This window comes from Pseudorca crassidens, chromosome 16 (genome assembly GCF_039906515.1).
Source record: "Pseudorca crassidens isolate mPseCra1 chromosome 16, mPseCra1.hap1, whole genome shotgun sequence".
Lineage (NCBI taxonomy): Eukaryota > Metazoa > Chordata > Mammalia > Artiodactyla > Delphinidae > Pseudorca > Pseudorca crassidens.
In genome coordinates, this window is record NC_090311.1 from 27446378 (window position 1) to 27461597 (window position 15220).

Below are 15220 nucleotides of genomic sequence, written 5' to 3' on the forward strand. Positions count from 1 at the left end.
CTTGAAGTCTACTTCAAAATATGCACATATTTAAACTATAATGCCATTTTTTTATCTTAAAACCAGAAGCAAAATGAATAATAACTCTTCAGGATGGTGTAGTATCAAAGGCCACGTGATTAATCTAGGCTTGACCCTTGGAGAGAGTGATTCTCAGGCCAGCTGATAAATAGGCAGCATCTTCTAGGCTTAGCTAAAAATGAGGTGAGGGATGGGGGGAGATGGTGAGAAAAAGAGCCAGGAGGTAAAAACCTAGAAACTGTTGTATGAATTCTTGAACTGTCGTAATTTTGTTTGTCATCCCCTTATCACCATGATCAATAAATAGTGAGAGCCTTTAAAAAAGGACTGTACCTGCCCAGGACAGTCAGGATGGAAGCTGAGGAGCCCAGTTTCCTCTGCAAATGGCTTTATGGGAAGCAAAGCCAACCCTGCAGCACCTTTACCATAGGCTCAGAAGCCTGTCCCCTGGTGGTCAGGAGAAGACCAGTCTAGACCAAGCAGACCACTCATAGCTGTGGGGAAGGAGGGTATTTATTAACCAACAGTGGGGGGAGGAACTGAACCCAGCCTCCCCACCCTGTCACATGCCTCTCCCGCCTCCCTGGGTCGTGAGCGGGGGCATTCCTAAAGAATGGTAGCCGGTTTACAATAAATACATTCATTGTGGGGTAGAGGGGGGAGAGGCTGGGTGAAGAGCAGTAAAAATCCCGTGGGACTCCATGTTCTCAGCTACAAAAATAACAGTCACCCTCACCCAAGGGGAATGGGGGAGCTCAGTCAGGTTTTGATTGTCCCATACGGGCCTGGAGACTTCAGAGGCCCCTGGACCCTGAAAGTGCCCCGGTGAGGTAGGACAGGGGTGGGAGCCAAGCATCCAAACTCCCAGCCTCTTATCCTTTGCATAGTTCCAAGAACGGGCTTCATGTGCCAGGTGAGACATCAGATCTCTTCTCCCCCTGCTCTGGTCTAGGGGTAGCAAATGTTTGGTCCACAAAAGGGAGGCTGGCTCATTGAGTGCAGTGTTGGTCACCCATCCTAAGGAAGTGTCTGAGGACAGCTAAATGGGAGAGAGCTCTCCCTCTGAAATGTTCATGGATCAAACCCAACAGACACAGGTCCAGCGCAGCAAGGGGAGGCTCAGAAGGTGCACGTGAGTGGAAATGTAAGCACATGTTCATGAGGAACACCATGCCTGGAACTGTCTCTGTCACTCTTGAGAGTGACTAAGGGGGTAAGGAGGCTGACTTACAAGGGCTGCACATTAAGGAAGAAGAGTGAATGATGCAGTAGTCTTACCTCCCCAGGCTGGCCTGTTCCCAAGCTCTTGCCAAAGAGGTCATCACACGGGGCTGGGACTACAGGAGAGGACTAGGTAGGATGGGATGTGGCAAATTGGGAGGGTACCCAAAGTCCAGAAGGGATGAAACAAGAATGCACCAGGAGGTGGGCGTGGGGGCCCTGCAGCCCAGCTGATAGACATTCTTCCATGTGCACACGTGAATGTACACAGGGCTCAGGTGGTTCTGGTGGCTGGCAGAGGTCTTGTCTGTTTTCAGGACCATCCAGCACATAGGGCCATGCAGAGGGTGGTGACATTGAGGCCATCTGGACCTGCAGAGCCCTGCCTGGGAGAAAGAAGGGTTTGAGCAGATGAATGGGGCAGGAGGATGGCATCCTCTCCTCCCAAGTGCTTAGGTTAAAAGGGAACAGGAGCTGGCTCTGGGTCTGCAGAGCCTGAGGGAGCACCTACCTCTGAGGAGCACCGGTTGGCCTGGGCTGCTCACAGATGGGTCCATGGAGACTGAGAAGGGGGCTTTGGCTGGGCCTGACTCTGGCCAGCCCTACAGGGACATCAAAAAGTTGGGAGAAGGGCCTGGAGTTGTAGGGATGAAGGTAGGGTGTCTGTGCTGGGGAGGCAGCGGCCCAGCCTGGGGCAGACAGGCTGGTTTGGAAGAGCATTTGTCCTGGGAGGCTGGGCTCAGACAGAGCTCTCATCCAGGTGCTCCACAAGCTGTGTGTGCTTCCTCTTCTCCAGGATGCGGCTGAGCTCCTCTGTGAAGGAGCAGGGCCCTGCCGGCACTCCATTGTTGCTCTGCCTCAGGAGCACGTAGCTATTGCCATTCATCCTGCGCAGCCGGCTGGGCAGTGCCACCAGCCCGTTGGTCAGCTCAGCCGGTGGTGGTGGGGGTGGCGGGGGTGGCGGGGCTGGGGCCCCCTCCCCGGGGATGATCTGGAGGCAGCCACCCTCCAGGCCCCCAGCCCCCTCCCCATCATCACCATCTTCCTCTCCGGAACACTGGCCTGACACTGTCTGCAGCTGCACAGCAGAGCCCCCTGCCCGGCCGGCCCGACCCAGTGAGTATTTCTGTCGGTGTCCTCGTCCACCTCTCCGAAGACAGGCAACGTAGAAGAGGGAGGAAGCCAGGATAAGGCAGAGGCCACCAAGTGTAGCAATGGCTAACACATAGAGCAGCCGCATATCAGGCGCCAGTTGTGCCCCAGGCATTGCAGGGGCCTGTGGAGCAGGGGCAGGAGTGGCTGGCCGCACTGTGAGGCTGTAGGAGGCCAGCAGGGTGCGGAGGCCATTCTCTTCAGCATAGCAGCCGTAGTTGCCACTGTGCTCAGGCTGTGTGTCTGTTACCAGCAGCCCATCCACACCCACGCGGTAGCCATCCTGCCCATCACTCAGGCCCATGCTCCCATTGACCATCCACAAGGCCCGGGCCAGGTTGGATGGCTGGTCACAGGGCAGTAGGACATCATCACCCCGGAGCACAGAACGGGTCTTCAGTGGTGGTGGTGGCCCTGGAGGGAGCGGGGGACAGGAGAAGTGGTCATTGCCTGCCTGTCCTGGGAAGGCATTGGAGATGGCAAGCCAGGTGGTCCACTGTTAGGTCCCCAGCACCAAGCACAGAATCTGGAATTACGGTGACAACTGACTAAGCTCTCTGTGCTCATGCTCCCACATAAGGTTCACGTTGGCCCTTCTCAGTGGTTTCAATTCCTGACATCTGCCAATGATTCCTCATCTCTACCTCCAACAAAGAGTTCTCTTCTTCTGAGCATCAGATTTGAATATCTTCCACATGCTGGGCATCTCTTGGACATGTCACAGGAACTAAGGCCAAAATCTCCCTCCCAGCCTACACCAGGTGTTTTTCTCGAATTGTCATCACCATGTATGGTGCTACCAGCCATTTCCCAGAAACCTGAGTTTCCCTTGGCTGTCTCTCCCCCTCTTCTTTCTATCTAACCCTCACTAAGATTCTGCTTCCAGAATCTATCTTAGACCTGTTCACGTCTCTCCTTCCCCAACTGCTGGCCCCCATCTAATCCATTCTGCATGCAGCAGTGGGGTGACCTTTTAAAAACACTATGCTGATCATGCCACTCCGCTGCCTCAACACAGTCCCACCCATTTCCCCAGCCTCTTCTCTTGTTGTTCAAACACCAAGCTTGCTCTGCCTGCTCTTCCCTCTACTTGGGTGTCATCCCCCTCCCCATGCCCTCTATTTGCCCGGTTAACTTGGGGGAGAGAGCATAACAGTGATCAAAAGCACAAACTCCAGGCAGCCTGCTTAGGGTCAGGTTCAAATTCAGACTCTACTGCTTAATAGCTGATTTAACTTTGGGTAGTTTACTTATTCTCTCTGTGCCCCAGAGATTGCCCCTCACGGAGATGGTAATAATGGCACCTTTCTCATAGGAATGCTCTGAGAATAAATGAAATTGTTCATGTAAGTGTTTGATCAGTGCTTGGCGCATGGTAAGTACTCAGTACATATTAGCTATGATTATTATTATGATTATTGCTCTTGCTTCAGTTATCAGCTTGGTCATCTGATCTTCCTTGGGGCAAGCCCTTGTCATAGTTGTAATTATTCCTTTTGTAACAAAAACCAAAGAAAATAATTGTAATTAATTGGTTGTGTGATCATTTGATTGCCTGTGCATATACTTGGCTGTAAGCTCCGGAAGTGACAAAAAACTTCACATCTTGAACCTGTTTCCTTATTTACAATTTTTTTTTGCAACAAATATTTGTCGAGTACTTACTCTGTGCTGGGTCATTCTCGCTGAAAGCACAGACACAGCCATTTAGAATCATACATGCACATACAAGTGGCATCAAATGGTAAAGAGGACAGGCTATGCAGCCAGATGCACACACATCTGTGACGTCACTTACCTGTGTCCCTGTTGCCCTCACAACCTCGGTTTCCTCTCTCTATGTCTTGTATCAGTGCTGTCCTGGAGATAGAAGATTGGGATTTATGAACAAGGAGAACTGGGCTTCAGTTTCCCCAGTGGAAGGGTCAGTAAAGCTGTTACCAACAACTGGTCCCAACTCCCTGCAGCTGGCAGGCCCTCCTCCACCCCTCAGGCCCGATCCCCTGGGCAAAGGGGACCCTCACACACCTCTATGGCCTCCCACCTGCTACCCTGGGACCTGTTGGCTCCGGTTGTGGTCACCACGCAGGTATGGGTGCCGGGGTCCCAGCCACAGTAGGGGTCCCGGGCCAGGATGCAGTCGTAGCAGGAGCGGTAGCGGGAGCAGCTGGACAGTGATAGCTGGATGACTCCACTAGGGGCCCCCACGTAGAGGCTATGCTAGGAGCCAGAGAGGACAGCTGGTTGGCAACACCCCACTCCCACTTACAGACACACACACACAGCCACTGCCCAGCCTCCCCACTCCCTCCACTTATTCTGGCAAGGCCAGAATATTGAGGGTCACAAGTCAGGGGCTACCTGTGTCGGAGAGATGACCAGGTTCTCCACAGACTGGGGTTCCTTGAACACCTGTGTCTCTTCAATAATGTGCATCCCAGAGCCCAGGACCACTGCCTTGTGGATCCAGCCATCAGCTGGTATGGGAATGGCAGAAGGTCAGACTCCAACAGTGGAATCTACTCTCAGCCCCCTGCAATAGCCTAATGGGAGCAGCTTGGAGTCATGAGGTCAGGGACAAGGATTCGGCCAGTAGCAGTGGGCCCTCTGGACATTGGGAACTCCAAGCTAGTCATGACAAGAAGTATTGGATTTAGAAGCATTAGTGACTAGGGTCAAATGTCACTGTGGTTGGTGACAGGAGTCAGCAATCACCAAGAGCTAGTGGTCATTGGGGACCAGTAGTGTTTATTGAAGAATCAACATCAGTGGTCATCAGGGTTTTGTGATCAGGGGTCATCCAGGGGGCTAGAGGTCAACAGGGATCAAGGACTCAGGCCAGCAGTCACCAAAGGGCTCAGGCCAGGGGTCAGAAGCACCTGTGCCCAGAAAGAGCAAGTCATAGGTAGGTCCAGCTGGCGTGGTGACAGGTGTCCCCGTGAGGTGTGTGTAGCGCACACTGCGCTTGAGCAGCAGGGGCCGTCCGCGTGTGGGTACCACGGGCCGAGCCATCAGTGGGTGTAACTTCACAAAGTCCAGGACCAGAGATGGCAAGTCCTGGGATGAGTTGTAGCCTCGGCTGCGCAATGAATCTGTAATGCACTGTGGTGGGGGACGGGGTGGTGAACCTCAGGACTCTGCCACCTGCCCGTCCTCCCCACAAGGCTAGACCTCCTGCCCCTCTCAGGGGTCCCGTCTGCTCAGCACTGACCCCAGGCCTGGGCACTCACCGAGCCAGGCCGGGGCTCCGGCACCCCTCCCTCGTAGCGGCCCCAGCGTCGGACACCATCCTGGTATTCCATGTAGGGGCCTGCGAAGACAGCCTGCACCTCGGCCAGGTCATAGCGGCAGATGGCTGAGGCCTCCAGGGTCTTCCTAGAGATGGGACATAGGGGAGGGGGCTGAGTCACACTGAATGGAGCCTGCCCACTTGCATGGCCTGGAGCCCACTGTTACCCTGACCAATCCCTGCTCCAGGCCCACAGGGCCTCTCCTGAGGGTGAGCAGGCCACTGGACGTGCCTGAAGTTCTCTGTCTGCAGCCAGCCTCCCCCCAGTGGATCCTATCTCATCTTCACTGAACTCTGCTCCAGCCCCTATGCCGTCCCCGTTCCTTGCCTCCCCACTGTCCCTGCACTGACCACTGTGTGGTCAGCGTGAAGGCCGCATAGAAGTGCGTGCGGGCCGAGGTGTCAGCTTCCAGACTGCAGACACCACGTAGTGTCTCATACTGTGGAATGTGGCAGATGAGACGCGCCTTTAAGAAGGAGGTCCACTTCTTCTGCAGGATCTTCTTCCCTCCCAGGTCTCCCTGGGGAGGTAGGGGCATGGGGTCAGGGGCCAGGATCAGAGGTTCAGCCTCTACACCCTGGCCCTTCCCTCAGTCCTCCTCACCTTGCACACACGGGCCACACGGGCCACACGGTGGCTGCTGCGGCTCTGAGCAAAGCTTCCAGAGCCCTCCTCAGCAGCACGCTCTGTGAAGAAGTAGTAAACCTTGTCGTCGTCACCCGCTGCACTGGCCTTGCTCTCCCGCACCAGGACAGAGAACACAAACTCAGCATCTGTGGGTCAGGCAGTTCAGGTGGCTTCTGAGTTAGGCTGGGATCTCCCCCAACCGCCCTCACTCAACAACACACAGGAATAGACACGATCACCTGGGGATATGGGGATGGGATGGTCAACTGCCCAAGGGAGTAAAGATGAAGAAATAGTCCCCTGCCCCCCATCATCCTGTGCCTCGTCCTCCTAACCATTGAGCCAGTGCATTGGTGCCTCCTCAGTCCTCAGGGAGTGCGGGTGGCGGCTCCGGCGGATGTCAGGGATGCTCCTGAATTCATACCGAGTAGCTGTGTAGAGGCCTCCATCTGAGGCAGGGACATGCCAGCCATAAGACATGTCACACAAAACAAGACACATAACACATGGGTGGCAAGTCCTAGCAATGAGATCCGTGTCCGCAAACAGCATGCTTGTGGATGAGGGGCCGATGTGGGGAGGAGGGCATGCTTACCAATGATGAGGCCTGTGAAGCCACGGGCTGGGTCATAAGGACACTTCTCCTTCCCCTCCTCAAAGCTGGTTGGCAAGGTGAAGGCCTCAGCATCCTGGGGGAATGAAGGAAGGGCCAGAGGTCATTGATCCTGAGGATAGGCCAGGGTTGTTGCCGAAGATCAGACCAGTCCAGGGTCAGGGACCAGCAATCAGGGCAGGGACAGGAATACTCACAATGGCTGCACAGAGAGGCTGGAAGGCGTGAGTCCCGCACGCATAGAGGTGAGTGGCATTGAGGCGCTGCAGGAAACGCACGTGGTTGAAGCACTCGGTCTGTGGGATAGGTGGGGGAGGGCTGTGAGCCCTGGGCTTCCTTAGAGACTGCTTCCATTAGGCCAGCTTTGTGGTCTGGCTCTTGCCCCCACCCACAGGACAAATAGTTCTTTCCAAGAGCCTGGTGGGCTTTCTCACTGCCCAGAACACAGACTATTCCCTGGAACTCACTGTCCTTTGGTCTCCCAGGGGCATGACCCCTTTTCCCTTGGCTATCTCTTAGATTGCCTGACACACTTGGCTGGCTTCTCCTGCATCTTCTATAGTCCCCTGCACCCCCCAGTTCGGGGGCTCCAAGGGCTCTCACCACCCTAAGATGCTTCTCTCTTACATCTCCTCAGCACTGTCCCCCAGTCATGGAGCTCCCACACCTGCTTCGGGGTGGCACTACCAAATCTACCCCCAGGTTCTAGCCATTGCTCCACCTGATATCCCACAGACACATCACACTCATGCTGTCAGAAACCAAGCTCATCCCCTCCCCTCCCTCACCTGCATCCTCCCTCTTAAAACTGTTCATCCAGTCTTTCCCACTTCATCAGTCCATCCCATCACTCAGTCCAGAAACCAGGTGTCATCTTTGCTGCTTCCCATTCCCTCACCCTCACACTCAGTCTCTCTCTGTGATTAAGTCTTTGTCCTACATGTTTCATGACTTGGTCTACTCCCCCTCCACTACCACCACCCTAGTCCAAATTACCACCATCACCTCTTCCCTGGGCAGCTATGCGACCACCTGGCAGCTCTCCCAGCTCTCTGCCACTCTTTACAGAAACCATTTATTTATTCAGTGAATGAGGAATACATGCACACAGTGTAAAATTCAAAAGGTAGAAAGGGATATGTTGTAAACAGTCTCCTTTTTATCCTCGTTGCCTTCAAAGGAGACTGCTGTTACCATTGTCTGGATTTTCCTTCCAGAGAGATTCTACCAGTCAGCACCGTCTTGCAACCCACTTTCCAAGGCATATTTAAAAAATGTAAACCAGATCATGTCACTGCTGTATTTAAAAACCCTTCAGTGACTCACCAGAGTCCTGAACATAGGGTCCCATATGCTCCCGGCCCTACATGATAGGGCCCTACCCCTTCCTGTGGCCTAATTCACCCTACTGCAGCTACCCTGGCCTCCTCTGCCCATCAAATGCCCTAAGCTGCCACCCTCTTGACTTCTTTGCCTTGTTAATGATTTCTCCTCCTGCCTATTACCCAGGGTTTGAGTCCATGCAGGCCTCTTTGTCTCATCCCACTCCCTCACCAGGTGCAGTACTTTGGCATCCATCCCTCCTCTCCACAAGCCTGCTCAGGCCTCCCTCCTCTGACCCATATGATGCCCCTAGCCTCCTCACTGCCTTTCGTGCCTCCAGACTCACTCTATTTTAAGCCACCTAGTGCCTGGGACCAAATAAATATTCTTATAATAGTGTTTCCCCAAGATGTTTACATTAAAAAAATGGAGCTGGGAGGGGGAATTCTGTGGTCAAATAAGTAGGAAACCACAGGTAAAACCTACCTTTACTGAGGACTCCTCAAAGCCTTAAGGGTATTGCTGTGCATTGTGGGATTGAGTACACAGCATTTCCCAAACTCATCTAACTATTAAACATCTCTTTTGAAAATTAATGCTCCTCAGAACATGCTTTGGGAAATGTTCTAAAGGCAAAGTGTGGTTCGGGACCAGCAGTGTCAGCTTCATCTGGGAGCTTGTTAGAATTGCAGAATCTCAGGCCCTTCCCCAGACCTACTGTGTTAGCATCTGCATTTGTAATACACCCAGGTGATTCACTGCACATTAAAGTTTGAGACTCTCTAAAGTGTCTTATGGTGAGGGTGCCCATTGTCCTAGAATAAAATCCAAACCCTGAGCTGGGTGTTTACAGCCCTCCATAAACTGGGCTCCATCTGCCTCACCAGCCCCATTTTCTACCCATGTTATACTAAGAGGCAGCCTTTGATGGAATCTCCTGGAGACGCCTCTTTAAATGCAGCTGCCTCAGCACCACCACAGACCCACTGAATCAGAATCCCCAGGCCAGTGGGCCTTGGGAATGTGTATTTTTAAAAAGCTCTCCAGGGATCTCCCTGGTGGTCCAGTGGTTAAGACTGTGCTTCTACTACAGAGGGCGTGGGTTTGATCCCTGGTCATGGCCAAGGAAAAAAACCAAAAAAAAAAAAAACCAAACCAAACAAAAAAAAACCCCACTGTGTAAAAAGCTCTCCAGATGGATCTGTTACATAGCCAGACACAGGACCCCTGCAGACACCCTGTTCTTTAGCCAGAAAGGGCTGACACTTCACTAATACACCTTCCACGGAAAACTGGGTACTTGAGCTATTCCTTGACCAAAGCCTCATTTTTCTCATCTGTAAAATGGAGGATAATACTATTTCATAGGGTTATTTTAGAATTAAATGAGATAATAGCTAAGTCAGCACTTACTAGAGATTACTTATTGTTATCATGATTATTATTGGGGAGCCCAGAGGAGATTAAGATGCTGTCTCAGACCAAGCTAGTAGGTCACCAGATGTTTGGATTAAAAATACTGCTCCCAGGGCCTGCCACTCCAGTGGCACTTACAGTGCTTATTGTGGTTGCTGCAACAGACTGGCTGATCCGTACCTCTCCATCTGTGTCCCCACCAACCCTGACATCCCCCACTGAAAAGCAAGAGGAAAGGAGCTGGGGAGAGGGCAAACCACATACCTGGTTGTTTTTCCCTTTTTGATGACATTTGCTTTGCATCTCTGGGGAGGCCTCCCAGTGAATCTGGAGGGGGCAGTAAAGGGAATTGGCTGATGCATTGAACCCAATGCCTTTGCCTTTCCCCACTACCTGTGGGACAAGGTGATAGGACCCCAGCGTGGGGGTAAGTTTCAGGAAGAGTATTGGAGGTAAGGGAGACCTGGGCCAGGAAGGGCAGTGCTGTCTGACCAGGAGGCTATGGAAGGCTGACAGGGTTTCCAGGAAGTTGAGGTCCCAAGGAGCTGGATGAAGCTGGAGACCCTCTGGTGGTTCAAATTCCAGGGGCTGACCTCTTTGTGAGTCCCGTCTCCTATGTTGTGGGCATTGAGAGAGAACAGGGCGCCTCGGGCTCCCACCAGCAGCCTTGCTGAGGCCTCCTCCAACAGCAGCGTTGAGTAGTTCTGGGCTCGGCCCTTGAAGTGCTGGGTCCCGGAGAGCTCTGGGGAGAGGGGAAGCTATAAGCCCAGCTCTGGGGCTGCCTCCCCACGCCCAGCCCTGGCTCCTGCTGCCTTTCGAGGTTGGGGATGTCTAACCTTCGTAGGGGATGGTCATCCGCGGGGTGGCATCTAGTTCTCTGGATGGTCTCCGCAGCGAAGGTCCAGGGACTGCAGTTGCTGTGAGGAAGCTCAGGAGGAGGGGCCAGAGCCTCCCCCACATCTTCCTGGGGAGGCCCAGACCAACAAGACCCCCAAGGGGAGCCAGGGCCAGAGTTAAGGGGATGATGGGAAGAAGAGTCACAGGGGTTAAGGTCCAGGGAGGTGACTTAGAAGGTCAGGAGTCATGGGGCCAGGGGGGGTCCTGGAATTGGGGAGACATGGAATCACAGGGTTGTGTGGCCATGGAATCCCAGGTAAGAGGTCAAGAGGAGAAATGGATTACATGCTGCCTGTCGGCATCAAATACAAATGCCATGGTGAGAGGGAGTTGTGGGGTCACAGAGGGGTTGTACGTCACTGATGGGGTCACCCTGCCCCAACAGCAGGACTGGTCCTGGTTCTCTGAGGTCTGTTTTCTGAAGGAAAAAAACAGGAAAAAAAGCCCTTTCATCTGTGGAAAGTAGATAGCATTACCCTCAGACTTCAGGTGGTACCAAAGGGAGGAGGCCCAGCATCTACGAAACTCCCACAAGAGGACGGATTCAGCCATTCTGTCCCCCTCGGTGTTCTGATGCAGGACGTTGGGTGGAACTTGTCCACTTTCAAGACCCTAGACTCCCTTCAACCCAAACCCAAGGTAATAGCCCTCCTCTGACCGAGTCAGAAGCTTGGCTAGGCCTCCATCTTGGTGGAGCTCGGGTTCCTAGGGAGAGTGCCTTTTCCCAACAGGGAGACCCAACTCAGGCAGCAGCTGCCCCTGCCGCCTGCGGGGGTGCCTTATGCAGGAAGGCCTGGGCAGAGATGCTTAATGGGCCTTTGTTTATTTTGTTCTGTTTTCCCTTTGTTTTTTCTTTTCCCTGACCTGAAAGCTCCCTTTGGAATTTGTCTTTAATTAGATACTTCTCCTCCTCGGCATTCCTCTACAAGGGGGTGCACATCTCTGCCCTGCCCATGCGAGTCTGTACTATACCCTCTGGCTAAGCATCCACACGTGCCCCTACCTGCAAACAGGCACTCACAGGCACCTCGGGGTGTATCTGCCTCCCTCTGCTCTCCACCCCCCGCCACTGTACAGTTGTAATACCTGTACAGGAGTCTCTAGTGTGCAAGGTCACTTAATTGAGACATAAGCAACATGTAAAAGGTGAACGATAGGATCCCTGAGCTCTCGGCTACCTCTCCTGGCACATCTTGGAGACTATTCCCACACCAGGACCCTCCCTCACGCCAACCAGCTGGGGGTGGGGTTGGGATAGGTGGCAGGTCTGATGTGATCCCTGTAATAGGCCTGATCTCTGAAGTTCCTGAGGCTTGGCTGGGCTAGGTGTGGAGAAAAACCTGACCCACCCAATCTCATCAGACAAGGCCAGGGGGGCAACTGGCCTCTCCCTTTCCTTCCAGGTCAAATATTAACTATGTGGCCTCGAAGAGAGAGGAGGGACTGGGAACTGTCCAGAGGGAGAACAGGAACTTGGAGGGTTTTTTCAAGAGGTAAAGGTCACCACTGTGGTGGGCAGAACCCAGAGAGAATGGAGTATGAGTAGACTGAGGAGAGTGCCGGGCTCACAGAAGGGGCATGGGCCCCTGGTGTGGGGGCTGGGGCAGCAAGAGGCCCCAGGCAAACAGCGCATGCCCCACCTCTCACTGTGGAGGCACACCTGTTTACCTTTGGGCCTCCTGTCTGCTTAGTGCAGAAGCGGGGGTGTGGGGGAGCCCTATGGCTAGGAGGGATCAGCCTCTAGAATTGGGCAAGAGGAACACACCCCGGGTCAGAGTGTGGTGCATGGCACACTTACACAGGTTTAAACGAGTCACATATGTCCAGAGGAGGGTGATGTGCATGCACATAGGTACACACATACATACATATTCATCAGAGGGCTGTGAGCACGTGTACTTGCAGGAGAGTCATGCACACACACATTCACAGGGAGGTTTGTGCACACATATGTTCACCTAAAGGGCCTACCACATGTTTATACATACTTACATGTAAAGTTGTATTTACATGCCCATTTGTTCAGCAAGTCACCCAGCCTATGGGGTTAACAAGGAGGGTTATAAACCCACACATGTCCCTATGAAGGATTGTACACCTATTCACAGGAGGGTCCTGCACATACACATGTACATGTAGGGACATGCACACAAACCCATAGATATAGTGGGTCAGGCACCGTCATGTTTGCAAAAGGATCAACTACATGCGTACGCACACAGTCCTCAAACACACAGTTACATCTATGCAGAGACAAGCATATGTACATACAGGGGTCCAGTTTTCACTGCAGGCTTGGAGGCTGCCAGTGTCCACTGGGGGTGAGATGCAGAGCAGAACCTTGCCTCCTTTCCCGAAAGTCCCAATTCTAAGGCCAGAATCCAAGTATGTGTTTGTGAGTGTGTGTGTGTGTGTGTGTGTGTGTGTAGTGATGGGGGAAGTTTCTGACCTCGCACGCTCAAATAGGATGGGTGCATGGGTCAAGGCTGCTCTGTAAGGGAGGGAGGGGCTACCTAACCCAGGCAGGAGGAGGCCCCTAGTTTTAGCAAAGTAAAGATGCAATGGAATGTGTAACTTAGTCCTCCTCTACTCCCATGTATACTGCAGTTCTAGATATGGGAGTTGGGCAGGAGCTCTCAGCCCCCATTTAACTTGTTGGGAGGGAGGATGGGGCTAAAGGGGGGGGCGGAGCTGCCAACCCCCTCCCCCAGTGGCAACGAGGCTTCAAGGTCTCCAGTCCACATCCCACACTCCACCCCCGGTTCCACAGCTTGGGTTCCTCTCCCAAGGCCAGCCCCCTGAACTCTGATCACCTTCCCTCTATTAGATCTTAGGGCGGAGGGAACTGAGGAGGGGAGTCACCCTGCAAACAGGATCAGTGCAGGATGGGCAGGCTCTCGACCTTCATCCCAGATGTCCACCTGCCTAGTGTAGGTGGTATCTCCCTCTGCCCAGTAGGATGGTGGTCCCTCCAGGCCTGAGAGCCCCTCCCCCGCTACCCCCTCCCTCCTCCATCCCGGACAGTCCGCGGTTCTCTCCTCTCCTCAGGTCTAACCTCAGTCTCTACTGCTGCAGCTCGAGGACAAGCTCTCCTTCGATGCAGCCAGATGCTGGGAGACGTGACCCAGATCCCAGGGAACACTGTTCGCCACGCGGGCCCCCGCCCCACGCCAGTTCCCGACTCTGCGGTGGCGGGTCTGCGCCCAGCGCGGCCCGAGGCCTGGCCCGCGCCCCTCTAGAGCCTTTACTCGGGACCAGGGGACTTGGCGGTGAGGAAGGCCTGGCCTAGCTTGGCGGGTTTAACAGACGTGGGAAGGCCTGGCCCCCGCCCCCCCGGTCCGGGCACCGCCGCCGCCCGCACTCCACGCCTCTCTCACCTTTGCGCTCAGATCCCCGGCCATAGAGACATTGGTGCGCGGCTCCGCGGCCCCACAGCACCACAGCACCAGCGGCTGGAGGAAGGGGCCGCGGCCGGAGGAGGGGCGGGGTGGAGGAGGAGCCGGGGGGTGGGGCGGGAGCCTGGGAGGCGGGGCCAACAGGGTGAATTGCGGGGAAGGGCGCTTCCCACCCTACACTATAGGTCAGGGCTCACAAACAGCCCTCGGGTGTCTGGCGTGCCCCGCCCCCTAGGGCCGCGGCCCCGGTAACGCCCCCTGGTAGTGGCTTCACCACCCCGTGCGCCCTCGAAGGGCTGATCCTACCTTCCCACCCCTCAGCCCTAGAACCCCTTGGACTTGACTGCTCCTGGGGATGTGCACACGTCTCTTCTCGGGGCTTAACTCTCCGAAGGCCCTCTGGCCAGTCCTCTAATCTGGAGCTCACTTCTTGTGCTTCTGCCACCTCCTTCTGCTCTCTGCCTAGGGCAGAGGGCCAGAGTAGGTGGAGACCAAGAGTTGGGGCAGCTCTCACCACAGAACAGTGTCTTGATTCCTAGCTCAAGGGTCTCCAGCCGAGGTCTGAGGAGGTGAAGGGGGTCAGGCTTGGAGGGATGAAGTAACAGCCTGACCAGAAGTGCACACAGAAAATGCTGTTTTTCTGATTAAATAAGCCACAACCATTTGCACCCGTCCACTCAACCAAATCTTAGATGTAACTGGGGTTCACCTCCTCGGGGACTGGGTCACTCAGACACCTGCCTTCCCTTCCAGCTCATCTTGAATATCATTCTTACTCCAGATCTTACAGTGAGCTCCTCCTAGGCAAATATCCTGCTCTGCCTAGGCTTAATCATCGTATCCAGCAACAACCTAGGAAGCCTCCTCAGAATCAATTCCCCAACTCTCTTAAACTCAGCTAGGGAAGTCCTCCCATGCCATCTGGCACCCCCTCTAGGGTTTGAATCAAACCTGAGCTCTAGCCATGATCTGGCCTGATCCTCCCTCTCTCATCCGTGACAGTATTGATACGGGCCCAAGAATAAGACCAAAATGATGAGGGCCACAGGGTCATAGGTAACTGAATATCACATGTGCCTAAGAATCTGAGCTCTGGAGGAGCAGGCGGTGGGGGAATAGGCAGATGAGCACTGGCCTGAGAAGGAACAGGATTAAAGTAGCTGCCGTTATTTAACTGAAGGGACCCTGGGAAAGACATGTCATCCCTCTTCTCAGAATTCCCCAAAGCTCAGTTTGGCACTTCATCACATACAGTCTCGTAGTTT

At 54.0% G+C, this 15220-nt stretch overlaps 1 protein-coding gene across 3 annotated transcripts; it reads right to left on the reverse strand.

Moving 5' to 3' along the window:
• Nucleotides 1–516: 516 nt before the first annotated feature.
• Nucleotides 517–14054, reverse strand: SEMA4G (semaphorin 4G). 3 transcript variants are annotated; one of them, XM_067709680.1, is made up of 16 exons: nucleotides 13938–14054; nucleotides 10500–10978; nucleotides 10257–10405; nucleotides 9928–9990; nucleotides 7122–7220; nucleotides 6907–7000; nucleotides 6647–6760; nucleotides 6288–6457; nucleotides 6035–6204; nucleotides 5625–5769; nucleotides 5274–5496; nucleotides 4756–4871; nucleotides 4454–4614; nucleotides 4193–4254; nucleotides 1754–2808; nucleotides 517–1628 (listed from the first exon to the last, which is right to left on the reverse strand). In XM_067709680.1, exons 2-15 carry the CDS (start codon nucleotides 10621–10623, stop codon nucleotides 1982–1984), a joined length of 2517 nt encoding a protein of 838 aa, XP_067565781.1. In that variant the 5' UTR covers nucleotides 10624–10978; nucleotides 13938–14054; the 3' UTR covers nucleotides 517–1628; nucleotides 1754–1981. The 3 variants fall into 3 exon arrangements, with proteins under 3 accessions (XP_067565781.1, XP_067565780.1, XP_067565779.1); XM_067709679.1 differs by having other exon boundaries at nucleotides 517–1624; nucleotides 4439–4614; XM_067709678.1 differs by having other exon boundaries at nucleotides 4439–4614.
• Nucleotides 14055–15220: the final 1166 nt, after the last annotated feature.

Coding starts and splice junctions, on each gene's coding strand:
- SEMA4G (XM_067709679.1), bottom strand. CDS start 10,623: ATGTGGGGGAGGCTCTGGCCCCTCCTCCTGAGCTTCCTCACAGCAACT. Junction 9,991..10,256: donor GAGACGGGACTCACAAAGAG/GTCAGCCCCTGG, acceptor TGCCCCCTCCAG/ATTCACTGGGAGGCCTCCCC. Junction 2,809..4,192: donor TGAGGGCAACAGGGACACAG/GTAAGTGACGTC, acceptor CGCTCCCTCCAG/GGCCACCACCACCACTGAAG.